The sequence below is a fragment of the Theropithecus gelada genome, chromosome 12, assembly GCF_003255815.1.
Source record: "Theropithecus gelada isolate Dixy chromosome 12, Tgel_1.0, whole genome shotgun sequence".
In the NCBI taxonomy this organism is placed as follows: Eukaryota; Metazoa; Chordata; class Mammalia; order Primates; family Cercopithecidae; genus Theropithecus; species Theropithecus gelada.
The window spans coordinates 53756577-53773251 of NC_037680.1; the positions used below are offsets into that span (position 1 = coordinate 53756577).

General features: G+C 38.9%; 1 protein-coding gene across 2 annotated transcripts in view; it reads left to right on the forward strand.

Annotated features, from left to right (window-relative positions):
• The first annotated feature begins 3969 nt into the window (after nt 1-3969).
• The window catches only part of AGPS (alkylglycerone phosphate synthase), a 168070-nt gene continuing 155364 nt past the window's right edge, over nt 3970-16675 (forward strand). Inside the window, exon 1 of one of the 2 annotated variants that reach the window (XM_025404941.1) lies at nt 3970-5249. In XM_025404941.1, coding sequence (XP_025260726.1) covers nt 4912-5249 — 338 coding nt within the window. In that variant the 5' untranslated portion in view covers nt 3970-4911. Of the gene's footprint in view, nt 5323-16675 lie in introns of both variants that reach the window. The other variant, XM_025404942.1, reaches the window with a different exon arrangement.

The window sequence follows — 16675 nt, forward strand, 5'->3', positions numbered from 1 at the left end:
TAAAACCATAAAAAACAAACAAGGAAGTGCTTATCATACAACTAGGACAATGGTTACTTTTGGTGGGCAGGGAGAGTGCATAAAGCGATTGGGAGAGAGCATAAGGGGGACTTCTGGATTCTGTAATGTTCTACTTCCTGACCTAGATGGTAAATTAAGGGTACTTGATTTGTGATAATTTATGCTTTGGTTCACTTTTCTCTGTGTTATGTTTCACAAAAAAAGGGTACAAAAATCCAAGAATTCCTATATTTAGGGATCACTCAGAAGTTCTGAAGACAAGTAATAAAAATCAGAGCAATAAAGAAATTTGGTGCATGATTCCAGGAGTTAATCTATCCTATTTAGACTTTTTTTGTGCCTCAAGTTAGATGTCATGAATGCAAATAAATCCACTCCACTTAAAATTACAAGTCATACATTTACTGCTTGTTTCTGTGCATATGGTCTGCTCCCAATTAAGAGCCAAGTTATCAAGAGCCAAGTGTCCCAGGACTCAGAAAGAACAGGTTTGTTGAGATGGCCTACCTAAAAGTGATATTCACTGAGGTTTTAATTTTTGTGGGAATCACAAGAATCTCGATGGACTTGGCTTCATGTGAAATATCTGTTCCTCTGGTAGCATGAATTCAGGATATCCTGCTTGGGTTCTACTTTTGTACGGAGAGGTGGTAGGAAACTCTTTGTCAAGGTCACCTTCATACTTATTCCCACCAATAGTATTACATAATTTTTTTCCCACTTACAGACTGACTCCTAACTAGCCTGATTACACCATGTAAATGAGAAATTGGCTTAAATAGTTTTGCATCTCATAGCACCTAGTGATGAATGCTTTCACTGTCTATGTTTTCATTATTGTACACATATTGAAAATACATATAATATATATAATCAGTAGTTTTTCTACTAGTGCGATTTTGGTTTACATTAAGCTTTTTATCACCCAGAAGAAAGCTTTTTGTTACTCTGTTAATATCTGCAAAATTTATACATTTTGCCTTCTGAGAGTTGGCAAGAAGCATATCTATATCTCAGTTTAGACAAGGAAGCAGTTAACTACATTTACATTTAAAGTATTTTAGTAGTGTCAGATTGAGCACTCCAGGGAGTCAGGTAAAAATTAACAGATCCTTCCGAGCTTGACTTGATAGTGCTTGAACAATTTCTTAATATCTGGAGATCTAGCACAAAAATCAAGTCCTCCTCATTGTCTGATTTTTCTCAGAACCATTAAATAGTTCTTTTACGTTAGTCAAATAACTCTTAGAATGTCTTAACTTTTTTACAGAGCCTGTGTTACAAAGGAGGTGGTGAATCAGAAAGGAGGTAACTGCATAGGCTTGGAAACCTTATGGAAACCCTTTTTCTTACCATTCCCAAGACTTATCTTTGATTTGCACATTACATAGAAAGAAACTTATTTCTGATGGTTAGATCAGCAAGCTGGCTTATAAAAGCCTATCTAATCCATAATGTACCGGAAATGGTATTATTTTGACCACACCTAATCATTTATAGCATTTTTTTTTTTCTGAAAAAAATACATTTACAGCCCTAGGTCAGTATGCAAGGGACAAATACTTCTTGCATATTTTTCTTCTCCATACCCCAGTGTGAGTTATAACAGTAGTAGGGGAAAGGTAAGGTTGATATCTCCAGGCACCAATAACTTAAACTCTGCAACTGTGCTATCAAATATAGTCACCATGAGTCATATAAAGCCATTTAAGTTTAAATTAATTAATTAAAATTAAAAATTCAGTTTCTCAGTTTTCCTAGCCACATTTCAAGTGCTCATAGTCATATATGACTAGCAGTGACAGTACAGATACAGAACATTCCCATCATCTTGGAAAGTGCTCTTCTATGAGGTAACTTTGTACATTAAGTATTAGCTAGGCATTTTCTTTCCCTCCCTCCCTCCCTCCCTCCCTTCCTTCGTTCCTTCCTTTCTTCCTTCCTTTTTCTTTTTTTTGACAGGGTCTCACTCTGTTGCTCAGGATGGAGTGCGGTGGCACAGTCTCAGCTCACTGAAACCTCCGTTAGCTAGGCATTTTCAAATGGGGGAAAAGAGGAAAATAGTTCCTATGGGGACTCTGGCTCAGTGTCTCTCCCCAAATTCAAAGTGATGAGTCATTTATAAATTAAGTATAAGTCTCAGATTCTTACGTGGGATATGAACTCTGCCTTCATGGAGTTTATGGCTTACTAGAAGAAACAGACATGAGTAAATGAAAAGTTAATTAACATATAAAGGCAGTATATGATAAATAATAAGCAAGAGGATAAATTCTCAGGGAAAGAATAGATTTAAGAGACACAGAGGATAATGTACTGTTGATGTACTTAATATAAAAGGCAAAAGAAGAAAAGGCTGAAAATAACCCTGAGGTTGATGGAACAGGATGACAGTGGCACCTTGGTGGAGTACAGGGAAGCATAAAAGGGAGGGGAAAATGAGCTCAGTTTCTACCCCATTCAAGGAACACATGGAGAATCAGGGGATTACATTCTTGCAAAACCAAAAAATGACCTACTGTATCAAAGGCTACAGGATATCTCAATTCAATAACTGGTAGGTCTAGACAGCTGTTATTGTATTTCTCTGTAACAACTTCATCAGTGACATCTGAGATTGGATTCTAAAGATAAAGGAGGAGGTAAAACATGAGGAAATGGAGGTAATGCCTAGATGAACTGAGGAGCTAGTATGCGGGAATAATTCTTGGCTCATTAATTATTGGATTGTGCCACCTTCATCTATCTGTTCTGGAGACTGCTTTATCAGGTCAGAGGAGATGAGTGTGGCTTTCTTCAGATTGTACAAGACAAAAAGAACATCATTAGAATTATGTACATGACATTGGAAGGCAAAGTGGGTTTTAAAATTTTTAAATAAGAGACAACTCCTCTAATTGACAATGAAATCAAGTAAAGGAAAGGAAGCTAGTATTTTTCTTCTGTTATCAAATATGTAGGAGCATATAGCCACTTTTCTGAGCATCAGCTGAATACTGGAAATGTCAATCAGGTACAACTTCTTTGTTGTGAGGGTAGGCAACAAAGTATGCAAAAGCCAGAAACTAGTGGCTTGCATGCTTTGATATTTAATTACACAAGATCAACTAAAGATTCTCTTTTTTCAGTTATAAATACCTAGGAAAGTGCTATATGTGTTTCATGTTCTTGCACCTCATGAATGAGGTCCTGATAGCTGTGGTGGCAATCTCTGAAATTCTTCCCAGAACTCAATCCTTAAGAACCAGGAGTACAGTTTATAACTAAAGTGAAAATTTATTTTAGAAAGTTCAATTTCAGAATCTATAAAATAAAAAACAAAAACCCCAAGCCTATATAAGTAATTTTAACATACAAAGTTAATGTCCCCAAACTCTAATGGTGGAATAAGGACAATAACATGAAGTATATGGTATTTGAGATAAAATATAGCTATTTAAGAAAAGCTTCTTACTCTCCTTGAGACTTCATCTATAAAACAAGGATAATAAAACATGTCATTGTGTTGCTGCAAAGATTGATTAAAGAGATAGGTATATGATGCCTAGGTTATGGCCATTTTTTATATTTACCAAATTCATAATTCTTTCTTGTTTCTACAACTGTACTAAATTATTTTAATAGCTGCAAAAGTATTTTACCATATTGACTATTTAACCATTTCTCTGTTGCTAAACATTTAGACTGTTTTCAACGGTTTGGCATTTCTTTGTATATGAATTTTAGAGGACATTAGGACCTCCTGTAAAGGCCAGGTAACATATATTTTGGGGCTTGTGGGACCACATAAGGTCTCTGTTGCATATTCTTTTAAAAAATTTCTTGTTTTCTTTTAACAACCCTTCTCAAATACAAAAACCATTAGCATGAAGGCTGTGTAAAAACAGGTCACAGGCTAGAGCTGGCCCTCCAACAACAATTTGCTTAGCCCTTAATTGATAGTTTTTAACCAGTCTGAGCCTCTTTGGAAGTTCACTGTAAAGGCATAATCTCAATTTTAGAAGCTGGCAACACCCTAGAGAGCACTTGTTAGTCTCTAGTCTCACGGATGTGGTGTTCTTCAGATTTCATTGCCAATATTTTTCTTGTTAGGAAAGCATGACGTGAAAGTGGCGACAGGATGGAGAATGACAATGGCCAGTGTATGTGAGTTTTTGTCGAATTCTTATGCAAGACACTGGCTGAAATATAGGTGAGGAGCACTTTTCATGTGCTATCTTCCAGAAATGAATTCAATCTGTAAATAACTGAGATGTCTTAACAGCTCTTGGGTAATTTTTATCTGTACCAATAAGAAACTTTGTCTCTGTTAGAGAGTTAAGAAGGGATTAGGATCCAGTAATGAATGAAAACAGAACTTAAGTTGCAACTCACTTTCTGTACTTACTTGTGATCTAGCATTAAAAACAGTGCCAGGCACGAAATAGGTGGTGAGAAATAAGAAAATGATAAAGTTATTTGCCCTAATGGTTAGAGGCAATGATGGTCAGCTTTGAGTTACTTTGGTGACCCCGCAGGGAGGAAGAGCACAGGTGGAACATTAGACTCTCTTTCAGGAAAAGGATGCCGCTGGATCCATCAGGTCCAGTAGCACTGCTCACTTCTCGTGCTGCAAGGGATCTGCCCTCGAAAGCCCCCAGGCCACACCCAAGGACACCACCCAGGGTTCTAGGACATCTCGAGGGCAGACGTAGTTTGGCTCTTGGTCCAGCTGGCCCGGGCTGAGCTAACCTGGAGTCAGCTCGAACTCACCTGCTTGGCAGGTGCGCGCTTCCCAAGGCGTGACCAGGGAGCGCCGGCGCGGTGGGTGGGGGCAGAGAACGTGAAGCTCCAGACGCATGGCACCCGCCGCCAAGTCGCCGCGGTGGCTGCCGGGATGCGCCGCAGCGAATGGTCGCGCCGGGCGCCGCTATGAGTGACCTTTCACCCGCGCCCAGCGGTTCCGGGCGGCGGCACAAGGCGGTAGCCATGGCGGAGGCGGTGGCTGCAGCGGGTGGGACGGGCGCGGGCGCGGGCGCGGGCGCGAGCTACGGGTCTGCAGTGGACCGCGACCGGGACCCGGACCGCCCCGGGCGGAGGCTACGGGTTCTCTCCGGCCATCTGCTGGGCCGGCCCCGGGAGGCTCTGAGTACCAATGAGTGCAAAGCGCGGAGAGCCGCGTCGGCGGCCACGGCGGCGCCCACGGCCACTCCCGCTGCGCAGGAGTCGGGCACCATCCCAAAGAAACGGTGAGTAGCGGGGTGTGGAAGGAGTTAGCGGCGAGGGACCAGGCCGGGCCTGCGCTGAAGGAGTGCAGGCGAGGTGGGAAAGGAAGTGAAACGGGTGGGCGGAAGGCATCCCGGTCCCTGAAAGTAGGGACCCACCTCTCTTTCGAGAGAGTAGACTAGACCCTGGATTCTGTCAGGAAGGGGGCGGGATGGAATGGTGGATTTTGGTCACTATGTGAGGGAAACAGACTTGAAGAACTCTAATTGGAGGAGGATTTAAAGGGTTCCTTTTTCCTGAGCTTTTAGTGCCGGGAATTCATTCTTTATCTTGAAGTAATAGTTTGGGTGCTGAGGTCTTGGAATGGGTAGCAGAGGTTCTATTTTGCTCCGAGGAGATTTAAGTTTGTACTAGATGATGGATCATAGGGATCTTTCTAATTCGCGAAAGGCTGCTGTGGGGGAAACTGATGGTGCCCTGGAAAAAGGTGCTGACTGGTATCTGTGGGGTAAGTTCCGCTTGCTTAGCAGCAAGTTGTGTTGACTTTGAGGGAGGAAACCGATGAATGGTAAGAAACCATAAACTGCAAACACTAGCTAGTGGTTTAAGGTGTGGTGGTATAGTTACTGAGCTGTGTGTAACCAGAAGCTAAATGACAAGGGTCTACCGATGAGGGATGTTTGTAAGAGATCTTGACTTTAGATGTTTTTGGAGAAATCTTTTTTTTTTTTTTTTTTTTTTTTTTTTGTATTTTTAGTAGAGACAGGGTTTCACCGTGTTAGCCAGGATGGTCTCGATCTCCTTAATCTCTGATGAAAACTATTAGGAGAAGCTATTTTCTGACGTGTGGCTTTGTCACCGTGGATAAACCGAGAGTGAAAAAAATATGTAGCTAATGTTTAAAGTGTACTTTTAAGTGTGCCAAAGGTTGTGCTAAATCTTTGTTTCTTCCCATGCTATGAGGTATGCGCGGTTTTCTACCATTTTACAGATGAATACATTAAAGTTAAGTCTGCTGGAGGCTTAGCAGATAGCTGTGTGACAGATTAGAATTCGAAAGCACATCAAATTGACTTAATGGCCAAGTTCCTAAGCTATACTTGCTTCTGATGAATTAATTCAACATACATGAGTCTTTACAAAATACACTGTGCCAGCAATACAGAAATTTAAAAATATAGTATTTACTCTTAAGGAAGGAATAGCTTAGTAGGTAAAATTATAATACAGCGTTATGAGAAACTTAACTGAGAACTATAGCACCTGGTCATTTAATCCAGATTTAGGTTGGTGTTTGTTAGTGCAAAGATGTTCCAAAGTAAAGATTGAGTAAATTTTGGATGTTTGCATTAGTAATAGTTTGCCAAAGGGGAACATTTTTCGTGGCATGCAAACAGTATGTTCACAGTCAAAGAAGTTAAAGACAAATTAGGGAACTGCTGAGACTTAAGTGTAGCAGTAGAGTGTGAGAATGACGTGGGATGAAGACTGAAAAGGTGAATCTTATTTACCGGATTTTACGTGGGGCAATACATGATTAGATTTACCTTTGATAAAGGTCACACTGGGAGCAAATTGAAGACAGTTGAGCATTTTGGCAATATAGTGGCTGGGAATATAGACCTGGATTTGAATTTCCACTACACAGTTTCAACTGTATGTATGATCTTCGGCAAATCACTTAACCTCTCAGAGTTTCAGTCCCCCTCATTTGTGAAAACGGGAACAGTAATCCTGTTTTGCACTGTTGCTGTGAGAATTGAAAAAAATAGAGTTAAATGATCAAGTGTTTAGTGCAATGCCTGTCACATAACCTTTCAAAGAATGGTAGCTACAATTTTCACTGTGTCCAAAGGCAGAGAGACTAGGAGACTATTATCCCAGGGGGAAATGCTGGGATTCTGAACTAAGGCAAATTTTTGGGAGTAGGCAACTTAATTGAGAAAATGTTAGGAGGTAAATTTTCCATAACTTGGTTACCGAGTGGTGGGGAGGGGAGGAATAAAGGATTTCATCTCGTCTCCTGGCTTCACTTGAGGTTATATTATTAATAGCTGTCATTAGATTTAAAACTTTTCTAAATGGTTTCATGTACATTTATGTCTACTCATTTGTATGCATGTGTGTGATTGTACATTTTATGCAGATTCACACTCTTAGAACCAAGTAAGGAGGGCAGGTTTTCCTTATGGTTAGATTTAATGGCTTGGTTTACAGTGTTCAAAGAAAAAATAGTAATGCTTGTAAGGCACACCAAGATGATGGATGAGTCTTCCTATAGTTGAAAGTGACTGGTCAGGGATGCCCTGTGTGGCTGCTCCAAGGACTGAAGGCATCAATAGTTGAGGCACAATTGTAACCCATTTATTGCATAGATTATAGCTGGTTGGAAGCTCTGGTCTTTGGTTCAGGGTTAGACGGCTCATGGTAAAATCTAGTCCTGTACTGGTACTTTGAGATTTTTATTAAAATATGAGGGAACACAGAAACTTAGATGACACATCAAAAGCTTCCACAGAAGGTGATATACTTGAAAGATTATTCATGAGGAACCCAAGTCTCCCTTCTACTGCCTGCTTAGCTGGGCCTCCAGTTGCCAGCTACAGAATCCAGCCTAAAGGGAAGACAAATGGTGGAGGAAGAAGGAACCACAGTATATATCTAATAAGGTGTGAGTATGCCTATATGTCAATTATTTTGGAATAATTTTGTGATTTGTTATTAGTCTTTCCCTTTTGTTACCTTGGATGATGGCATTGGTTGTAATTGTTTTATCGCATGGTTGGTTATACTTAAATTCATCATGGCCTGGAGTAGTGACTTCTTGAAATGCCATATTTTCACTCCTGTTACAGAATAGTCATGCATATGTTTCAACATTTATAGAGTAGTTGCTTTGTGAAGGTCCTGTCCTAGGCACTGGAGGTAAAGAGAGGAATAAGTAGTCTTCAGCCTCAAAGAGTTCACAGTCTAGGAAGTGAGAGACACAGTGCAGTTTGATTAGAGCCACTGTAGATACAGGTACAAATGTAGCACAAAGGAAAGATTCTATATGGGGGTGGGTGGGTGGGGGTGGTCAGAGGAAGCTTTCTGGAGAAGGTTTTAAAATGTTGATGGTAGTTTGAGAGTTTATATTCCAGGCAAAGGAAACAGCATATGGCAAAGCAAGGGGGCATGAAAGTGCATATTGTATTTACATAACTAGATGATTTAGTATTGGTAGAGGTGAGAATAAAATGAAAGAAGGGCAGTGGCAGGTCATGGAGGTCTTTGGCTTGTAGGTTATTAGTCCATTCATTCATGCATTCATTCATGCTTGTAAAATATAGCAGTGAACAAGAACTCTGCTCTATGGAACTTATATTCTAGCTGGAGTGGAGACAGTGAACAAACAAGTAATATAGTATGTCAGGTAGTGATAAATATAAAGAAAAATGAAGCAGCTGAAGGGGCTTGGTGATAGAGAACCCTTGAAGGAATTAAGCTGGGAAGAGACATGATCAGATTGGGTTTGGGTTGGAGAGAAGTCACTCCAGCTGCAGTGTTAAGAATGGATTGGAGGACGGTAAGGATGGACATAGATCAGTTAGAGGAGGCTGGTGTAACACAATAGGTGAGAAATAATGAAGAATTAAACTAAGATGATGGCAATGAAAATAGGGAGGAAATGATGTGTGTGAGAGTTTTAGAAGTTAGTTCATTAGGTGACACCGTTAAAGTTTAATCACATTTTAAAACTATGTGACTAAATTAATGCCACAGGAGTTTGGAGACTGAATGACAATAGAAAAGGGATGACACAGTCCAGAGGAATGTGGACATTTCAGAGGGCTGACCTAACAAAACCTGCTGTTTACTTATCACATGGTCTCCTATGAAGTCGACTCCAATTTTCTTTTCTTTTCTTTTTTTTTTTGTTTTGTTTTTTGATGTGGAGTCTTGCTCTGTCTCCCAGGCTAGAGTGCAGTGGCGCGATCTCAGCTCACTGCAATCTCCTGCTTCCTGGGTTCAAGCGATTCTCCTATCTTAGCCTCCCCAGTAGCTGGGATTCAGGCGCTTGCCACTATGCCCAGCTAAGTTTTGTATTTTTAGTAGAGATGGGGTTTCACCATCTTGGCCAGGCTGGTCTCGAACCCCTGACCTAGTGCTCCACCCACCTCAGACTCTCAAAGTGCTGGAATTACAGGCATGAGCCACCAGGACTGGCTGGCTCCAATTACTTCTATCCCAGAACATATGTTCTCATTTGAAGTTGCTGAGCAGAGTATTGAAGTAACAGTTTACTTTTGGATCCTACTTTTTTCCTTAAGTGCATGTTACCCATGTACAGGTTTTCTTTTGACTTTGCTTCTAAGTGCAATTTAGATCCATAAAAATCATAGTAAATGTCAATTACATATGTAACACTTTTATATCTTGGTTTTGGATTTTTTTTCAGTTTGTTTTTTTTTTTTTGGCTCTTGTGATCTTACGAAAAAGAGAAGAAAAAATCCCATGTTAACTTTCATTCCTCCACACTGCTAACCTCTTTCCCAGTTATAACTTTGGCTCCAACCTCATTGTAGTTTGCATTAGTCAGAACTGCTCAATGGTAGTTTTTACAGAGATTATAAATGTTCAGGTCAAAAGAATGTCTGATTAAGAATGCCACTAATTGTTTAGTTTACTTGTTTATAATGTCACTTACAAATGCCATTTTAATAAAAAGCAGTATATTAAGGTCGGGCATGGTGACTCACACCTGTAATCCTAGCACTTTGGGAGGCCCAGGCAGGCAAATCACTTGAGCCCAGGAGTTCAAGACCAGCCTGGGTAAGATGGTGAGACCCCATCTCTACAAAAATACAAAAAAAAATTAGCTAGATGTAGTGGTATGGGCCTGTGGTTTCAGCTTCTCGGGAGGCTGAGGTGGGAGGATTGCTTTGAGCCTGGGAGGCAGAGGTTGCAGTGAGCTGAGATTGTGTCATCATACTCCAGCCTGGATGACAGAGCGAGACTGTGTCTCAAAAAACAAAACCAAAAAGTATTATTTAACATCTGCCGGAAGCTTTGGTAGCTATTTTCCAGAAGGAATACAGCTGAGTTAACCTGTTGTAAATATTTTCCAAGAGAGTATCCTGAAGCGTGTAAGAGCTGATACAGTTCCGCAGCAAAGGTTATTTGCACAAGTGACCTGGCTTAAAATTTGACATCGTTTGGCAAAATTCAAGCTTATTTTGGTAGTTCATGTTGAATGAAATATTTACCCTATTTTGAATTCCTAGCTAGGAATTCTAGTGATAGTAGTAGTAGGAGTTTTAATTGAATAAGTCCTAATATGGCAGGAACCATGCTAAAGCTTATGTACATTATGTCATTTAAATCTCACCCAACAGCTCTGAAAAGTGAGTGATACTATATGTATGTTACAGTTGAGGAACTAGAGGCTTAGAGAAGTTAATTTATCTAAGGCCTTGCATTTATGAAATGAAAGAGATGGCATTTCAACTCTGTTCTTGCTCCAGAGTCGATGTTCTTTCCTCTATGCTGGATTACCTCACCTAATGTTACCGGGGAGATATTATCTACTTACTATTCATCATGTTGCTCTCTTTGTCATGCCAAGTTTCAAAGCTTTTGTGATTAAGTAGATCATGATAAAATACTTCATCATATAGTTAAGAAGGCATTAGTTTATGTTGTGCTTACTGAATAAATTATAAAACATCATTCTGTCAAAATGAAGTTCATAATTTAAGAAAATGTAATGAGTGGTTTAAAAAGATAGACCAGCCAGTTTACTTTTGTGAGTGAATTTTGCCATTTAACTTGTGGAAGAAGACAGTGTTTGGAATAAAAGGGAATTAGGAAGAATGTGGAAGACCCAAGATCAGAGAAGAAAGGAGGAAAGAGAATAGGTCATGGAGGGTTTACTGCCTACGTGCAAACTGTCTTTGGACTGTGAATGAACAAGAAACTGAAGATTTAATCGCTGTGGTTATTTGTTAGCATGTTTCTATAGATTGCCTTTTAAGATGGACCAGACCTTCTCCATATAGACTTTTTTATGTTGGGAAGTTACTATAGAGCTATCTACCCTTGTGGTCACTTAATAAAAATGCCTGAGAATAAATGAAGTGATCCGTTTTTAGGCTGCAGAGAAATGGATTACTGTTGTAGTCAGATGAGATACTTTATGGAACACTTTAAAAGCAAGTGCTAAGCAAATATTACTCCTTTTGATTTTATTTCCTTATTATTGAGAAGATAACTTCTGCTGTTAATCTGATTAGTATGTTAATTTCAACCCTAAATCAAATCAAAGGATCATGACTAGAGTCTACCCTTGTAGCGTAAAGTATTAATAGCCCTCTGCCTATTAGTGCTCTCTTTACTTGTTGGGTCTTAGGGGTAATATTTTGTCATATCCCTGTCCCAACATCTCAGCTCAGAATCAACTGAGAGATAAGACACAGGATGCAGACAGAGAGGTAAAAACGTTAGCTTTGTTACTGATAATGCTGGTTGGAGATCGTGGCTTAGATCTGTGCTACCTAATATTTACCCTGAATTAGACCCCATCACAGGCAGTGTACCACAGAAGGCCCCCTCTGCAAGTGTAGAGCCTAACACATGCTACCCAAACAGTAGAAAGAGAACTTATGGCATAATTAATTTTTGTAGAATGAGCACGTCTGTTTTATCTGTATTTAGATTAAGAAACAGCATTACCAGTACTCCAGGAAGCCCTCTTCGTGCTCATCCCAGTGGCTCCTTCCACCAGGATAACCACTACCTTGACTTCCAACATACAGATTTGCCTGTTTGAACTTTATGTAAATGGAATCATACAGTGTGTACTTTTTTGTGTTTGGCTTCTTTCCCTCAGTGTTATGTTTGTGATACTCATCCATGTTGCATCTAGTCACATTTTGTTTATCCTCATTGGTGAATAGTATTCCATTGGGTAGATATATACCACAATTTATCCATTCTGTTATTGATGAACATTTAGGTGGTGATTACTTTTGGTTAAAATAATTACTTGTTTTAATATGAAGTGCATATCAAACTAGTGTTTTTATAGATATTACTGCATAGGAAGAGGTTAAAGTAATTAAAATAGTGTTTAGAAGTTAATATATTTACTTTTCTTAAGTACATCAATTGTCTGAGGTAATAAACAGAATGCTCCCAGGTACTAAATCATTTTTATAAATAAATATAATTGGATTTTTAAACAAAGTGACCTTGCAGTGTTGACATATTATTTATGAGCTTTTAAGATTTCAGCTTAAAATCATAAGTCCAAATCTGTTAATTACACATTTTAAATTTGAGTTACAAGTCAGTCATTCTTAAAGACTAGATTCTCTTAAGTTTTGTAAATATATAAAATATCAATTTTTGTGTAGTTTTTAAAAACATTAACATCTGTCTTTGGTTCTCTTAAGCATTTATATATTTAATTCTGGATTTTTCAGTAGTTGAAGTATGCTTACTCATTAAAGAAAACTGCTACCATTCCGTAACTGCAGTTACTTTTGATGAGAGAGTTTTGCCTCCTGGGTGAGATTCGGAGGGGTAGATATCATCTTGTCATTCACTAAGAAAACTGTTATATGATTGCATATAACATTTGTTCTTGCCAGCATGTTTGAAATTACTAATCAGAGATTTGGCCAGGATGCTGACCAGATCCCTGTTGTTGACTTCAGTGGGACTCTCCAAATTCTATTTATAATTGCTGTGTCAGAGACCTCATCCTATAAGCAGGGAAATGCTCAGGTATCCCAGGACCTTAGAATCAAGTAATGTGAACTATTTAATTTGCTATGTTCACAGAAGTTCGCATTTCCAACTCAGATTGATTACTAGTTGGGTTTTACATTTTTTCTAAAAGTGCTTGAACTAACTGTATAGGAATCCAGCCTAAGGAATATTAAAATGACACCTACTTGAATTCTCTTATCACTTTAGTCACATATACTATGGAGTGGATATTTTGCTGTTAACTCGAATTTTGTAGGTCAACACTATCCAGTAGAGCTTTCTGTGATAGAAATGTTCTGTAATCTGCGTTATCCAGTATCATAGCCACTATGGAGCTGACTTTTAAATTTTGTTTAATTTTAATTTAAATAGGCACATGTGGCTAGTGATATACCATGCTGTCCAGTACAGGTATAGGTGGAAACCTAACTCATTATCTTCTTTCTCATTCTCTAGAATTTATTTATCTGGGCTTTCTCATATCTCATAGTGTTAACACTAGTCCCACAGTCACATGCTTCAATCCTTAACTTTAACTTCTTTTCGTTCTTTTAAGATCGAACTTTCTTGTGAATGTGTTCAAATTAATAATTAATTCTGCAGTCACTCTGCTGCTCTCATACATGTTTGTATAATCTGATTCTCACAATTGCCCATTTCACAGATTAGGAAATTCCTAGATACTTGCCAGAAAAATATATTAGTCAGCTTCTAGCTACTGAGTGGTAAAGCTTAAGTTTGAATCTAGATTTTTTAATTTTAATTTTTTTTTTTTTTTTTTTTGAGATGGAGTCTCGCTCTGTTGCCCAGGCTGGAGTGCAGTGGCACGATCTCGGCTCTCTGCAACCTCCATCTCACAGGTTCAAGCGATTCTCCTGCCTCAGCCTCCCATGTAGCTGGGATTACAGGCGCACAGCACCATGCCCAGCTAATTTTAGTATTTTTAGTAGAGATGGGGTTTCACCCTGTTGGACCATGCTAGTCTCGAACTCCTGACCTCAGGTGATCTGTCCGCCTTGGCCTCCCAAAGTGCTGGGATTACAGGCGTGAGCCACCATGCCCAGCTGATTCCAGATTTTAAAAAAATCTCAAGTTTAGAGCTTTTTCCTTGATATTATATTGTTATCACCCAGTCCTGTTCATTTTTTCCTTCACAATCTTTCACATTCATTTTGTGCATTAAACAAATATTTATTGGTCACTTACATTCTAAGCACTTGGGCTATGTCAGTAAACAAAATGGAGAAAGATTTTTATTTTCTTGAAACTTACATTCCAGTGGGTGAAACAGATAATTAAACATAGTAAATAAATAAATTGTTAAGTATGTTAGAAGGTGATAAGTACTGTAGAAAAAAGAAAAAGTAGAGAGGGTAAGAAGGTAGGGTTCAAATTTTAAGTAGGATGTCAGTGAAAACATGACATTTGAGCAGATATTTAAAGGAGATGAATCTAGTCATATGGATATCCAGGCAAATGAGTGTTCTAGGCAGAGGAATAGTATGTGCAAATATCCCAAGAGGAAATGCACATGTGGCATATCAGGAAAGCCACAAGGAGACTGGTGTAGCTGGACTCAATTCATATCCCCTCACCTCTAACCGCTGTTTAAAATATGTACTTTTTAAACTTCAGCTTCTGATTTACCTAACTCTTCTACTGTTCTAGGCAGAGTCTCTTATTCATGCCACATTTTTCAGCTTTTACACCTTTTCTTGTGCCATTGTCTGGAAGACCTTTGCTTGTTGATTGATACCATGTTTCAGAGTCTCTTGTTTTGGGGATCTTTTCTTTTTACTTTTGAGAACTGGGGGAACATTGATCTATCTCCTGTTACCTTTTCCCCATGATTTCTCAAATTATGAAGAGTAACTTTAAATCATACAGTTAAGTGCTAAGTGTCGTAGGATATAATATGTAGGTCTAGAGCCTTGAATTCATTTAAATCACCTAGGTACTCTCCAGGGACCTCACCCATTTGAAACTTCGTCTACCTACTGGCTGCGTTGGCTCGTGCCTGTAATCCCAGCACTTTGGGAGGCTGAGGTGGCGGATCACCTGAGGTTAGGAGTTCAAGACCAGCCTGACTAACATGATGAAACCCCATATCTACTAAAAATACAAAAATTAGCCGGGCGTGGTAGTGCACGCCTGTAGTCCCAGCTACTCTGGAGGCTGAGGCAGGAGAGTCGCTTGGACCTGGGAGGTGGAGGTTGCAGTGAGCCGAGATCATGCCACTGCATTCCAGCCTAGGTGACAGAGCAATACTCTGTCTCAAAAAAGGAGAAAAAAGAAAAAAAGAAACTTCATCTACCCAGGTTTGCAATTATTTTGTGTCTTCTATATGCTAAACACTAGGGAGGATTATTGACACATGGTTTTTGCCTACTGGGACATTTAGGTCTACTAAGGAAGACTGATGTGTCTTCTATCACTGCAAGATGTAAGGTATAGGAAAGGAATGGTGACTAATACAACAATGGAAGGGCAATTTTATATAAAATAAACGTCTAGAAGGATTGGGAGAGATTGTTCTATGTCAAGATGTTACGCAAAAATTCTTAAATCTGAGGGTGAAAATATTGGTGAGAGAGCATTTGGATGAGAACAGAATCAGAAGAATTAGGGTAGGAAAATCTGGGCAATGTAATAAAGTTTATAAAACTGGTGTGGCAGTTTGCACTGGTAATGATGGTCTTTCAGCCATCTGGATAGTGTTTAGAAGTGTCATTCTGCTAGGAGCTGGATGTCTGGCAGTTACTTTACAATTATAGAGAAAATGTAAAATAATTTTGTTATTCTGAAATGTTATGCATTTTGTTGCAGAAAAAATAGAAAATAATAATTAAAATGAAGATTAACATTAAGAGATAACCGCTGTAGCACATTGGCATAGATCCTTTGAGACATAAGCATATGTGTGCAAAGTCACGCCATAATAATGTCTTGAAATTACGATTTTTTCACTCACTGTCTTGTGTATACCTTTCCTTATCAAGAAATAATAATGTGTAAAATCATTTTCAGTGACTCAGGAAGTATTATATTATATGTAGGTACCATTTATATGATGAGGACAGTGTTATATTTGTTTCCAGTGTTTCCCTATTATAGAGAATGCTGTGGTAAGCTTTTTACAATTAAATCCTTAATAATTTCCTTAAGGCACATTTTTTTAAAAAGGGCCTTAATAAGTCAAAGAGCATTGGAATACGTCATTCACTGATCTCACTGGGCATGGACAGAAATAAGGAACAGTTGCTTGTTTGGACTTAATTCTGACCAGTAATAAAAAATTGAAAATAATCAGAATCTTTGGAGAAAGACTACATCATATTTGAGCAGGTTTTTATCTTATAATTTAGAGAAGCAGCTTTCTAGAAATTTAGATAAAAGGAAATTAGATGTTCTAGCCTGAGTCTCAAAGGGAGAAACCAAAACATGACCACAGGGAACCTAAGGAATAGTGTGCTTAACCCTGCCTGGGTCTATGGGGGTGATGAGAAGAGGAAGAGCTAAGACAACTGGCTTAGATGTATCAGTTTAAACCATTTATTGCTATCAGTAAATAATGTACATTCCATGCTTATTCAGATGGCTTCTATTTACTGTTCAGGCAAATCTTGTTATATGAAGTGATGTAATTTAAGGATTATGGTGTCAGCAGTTTTCATTCCCTGCCCCCCCATCCCCAACA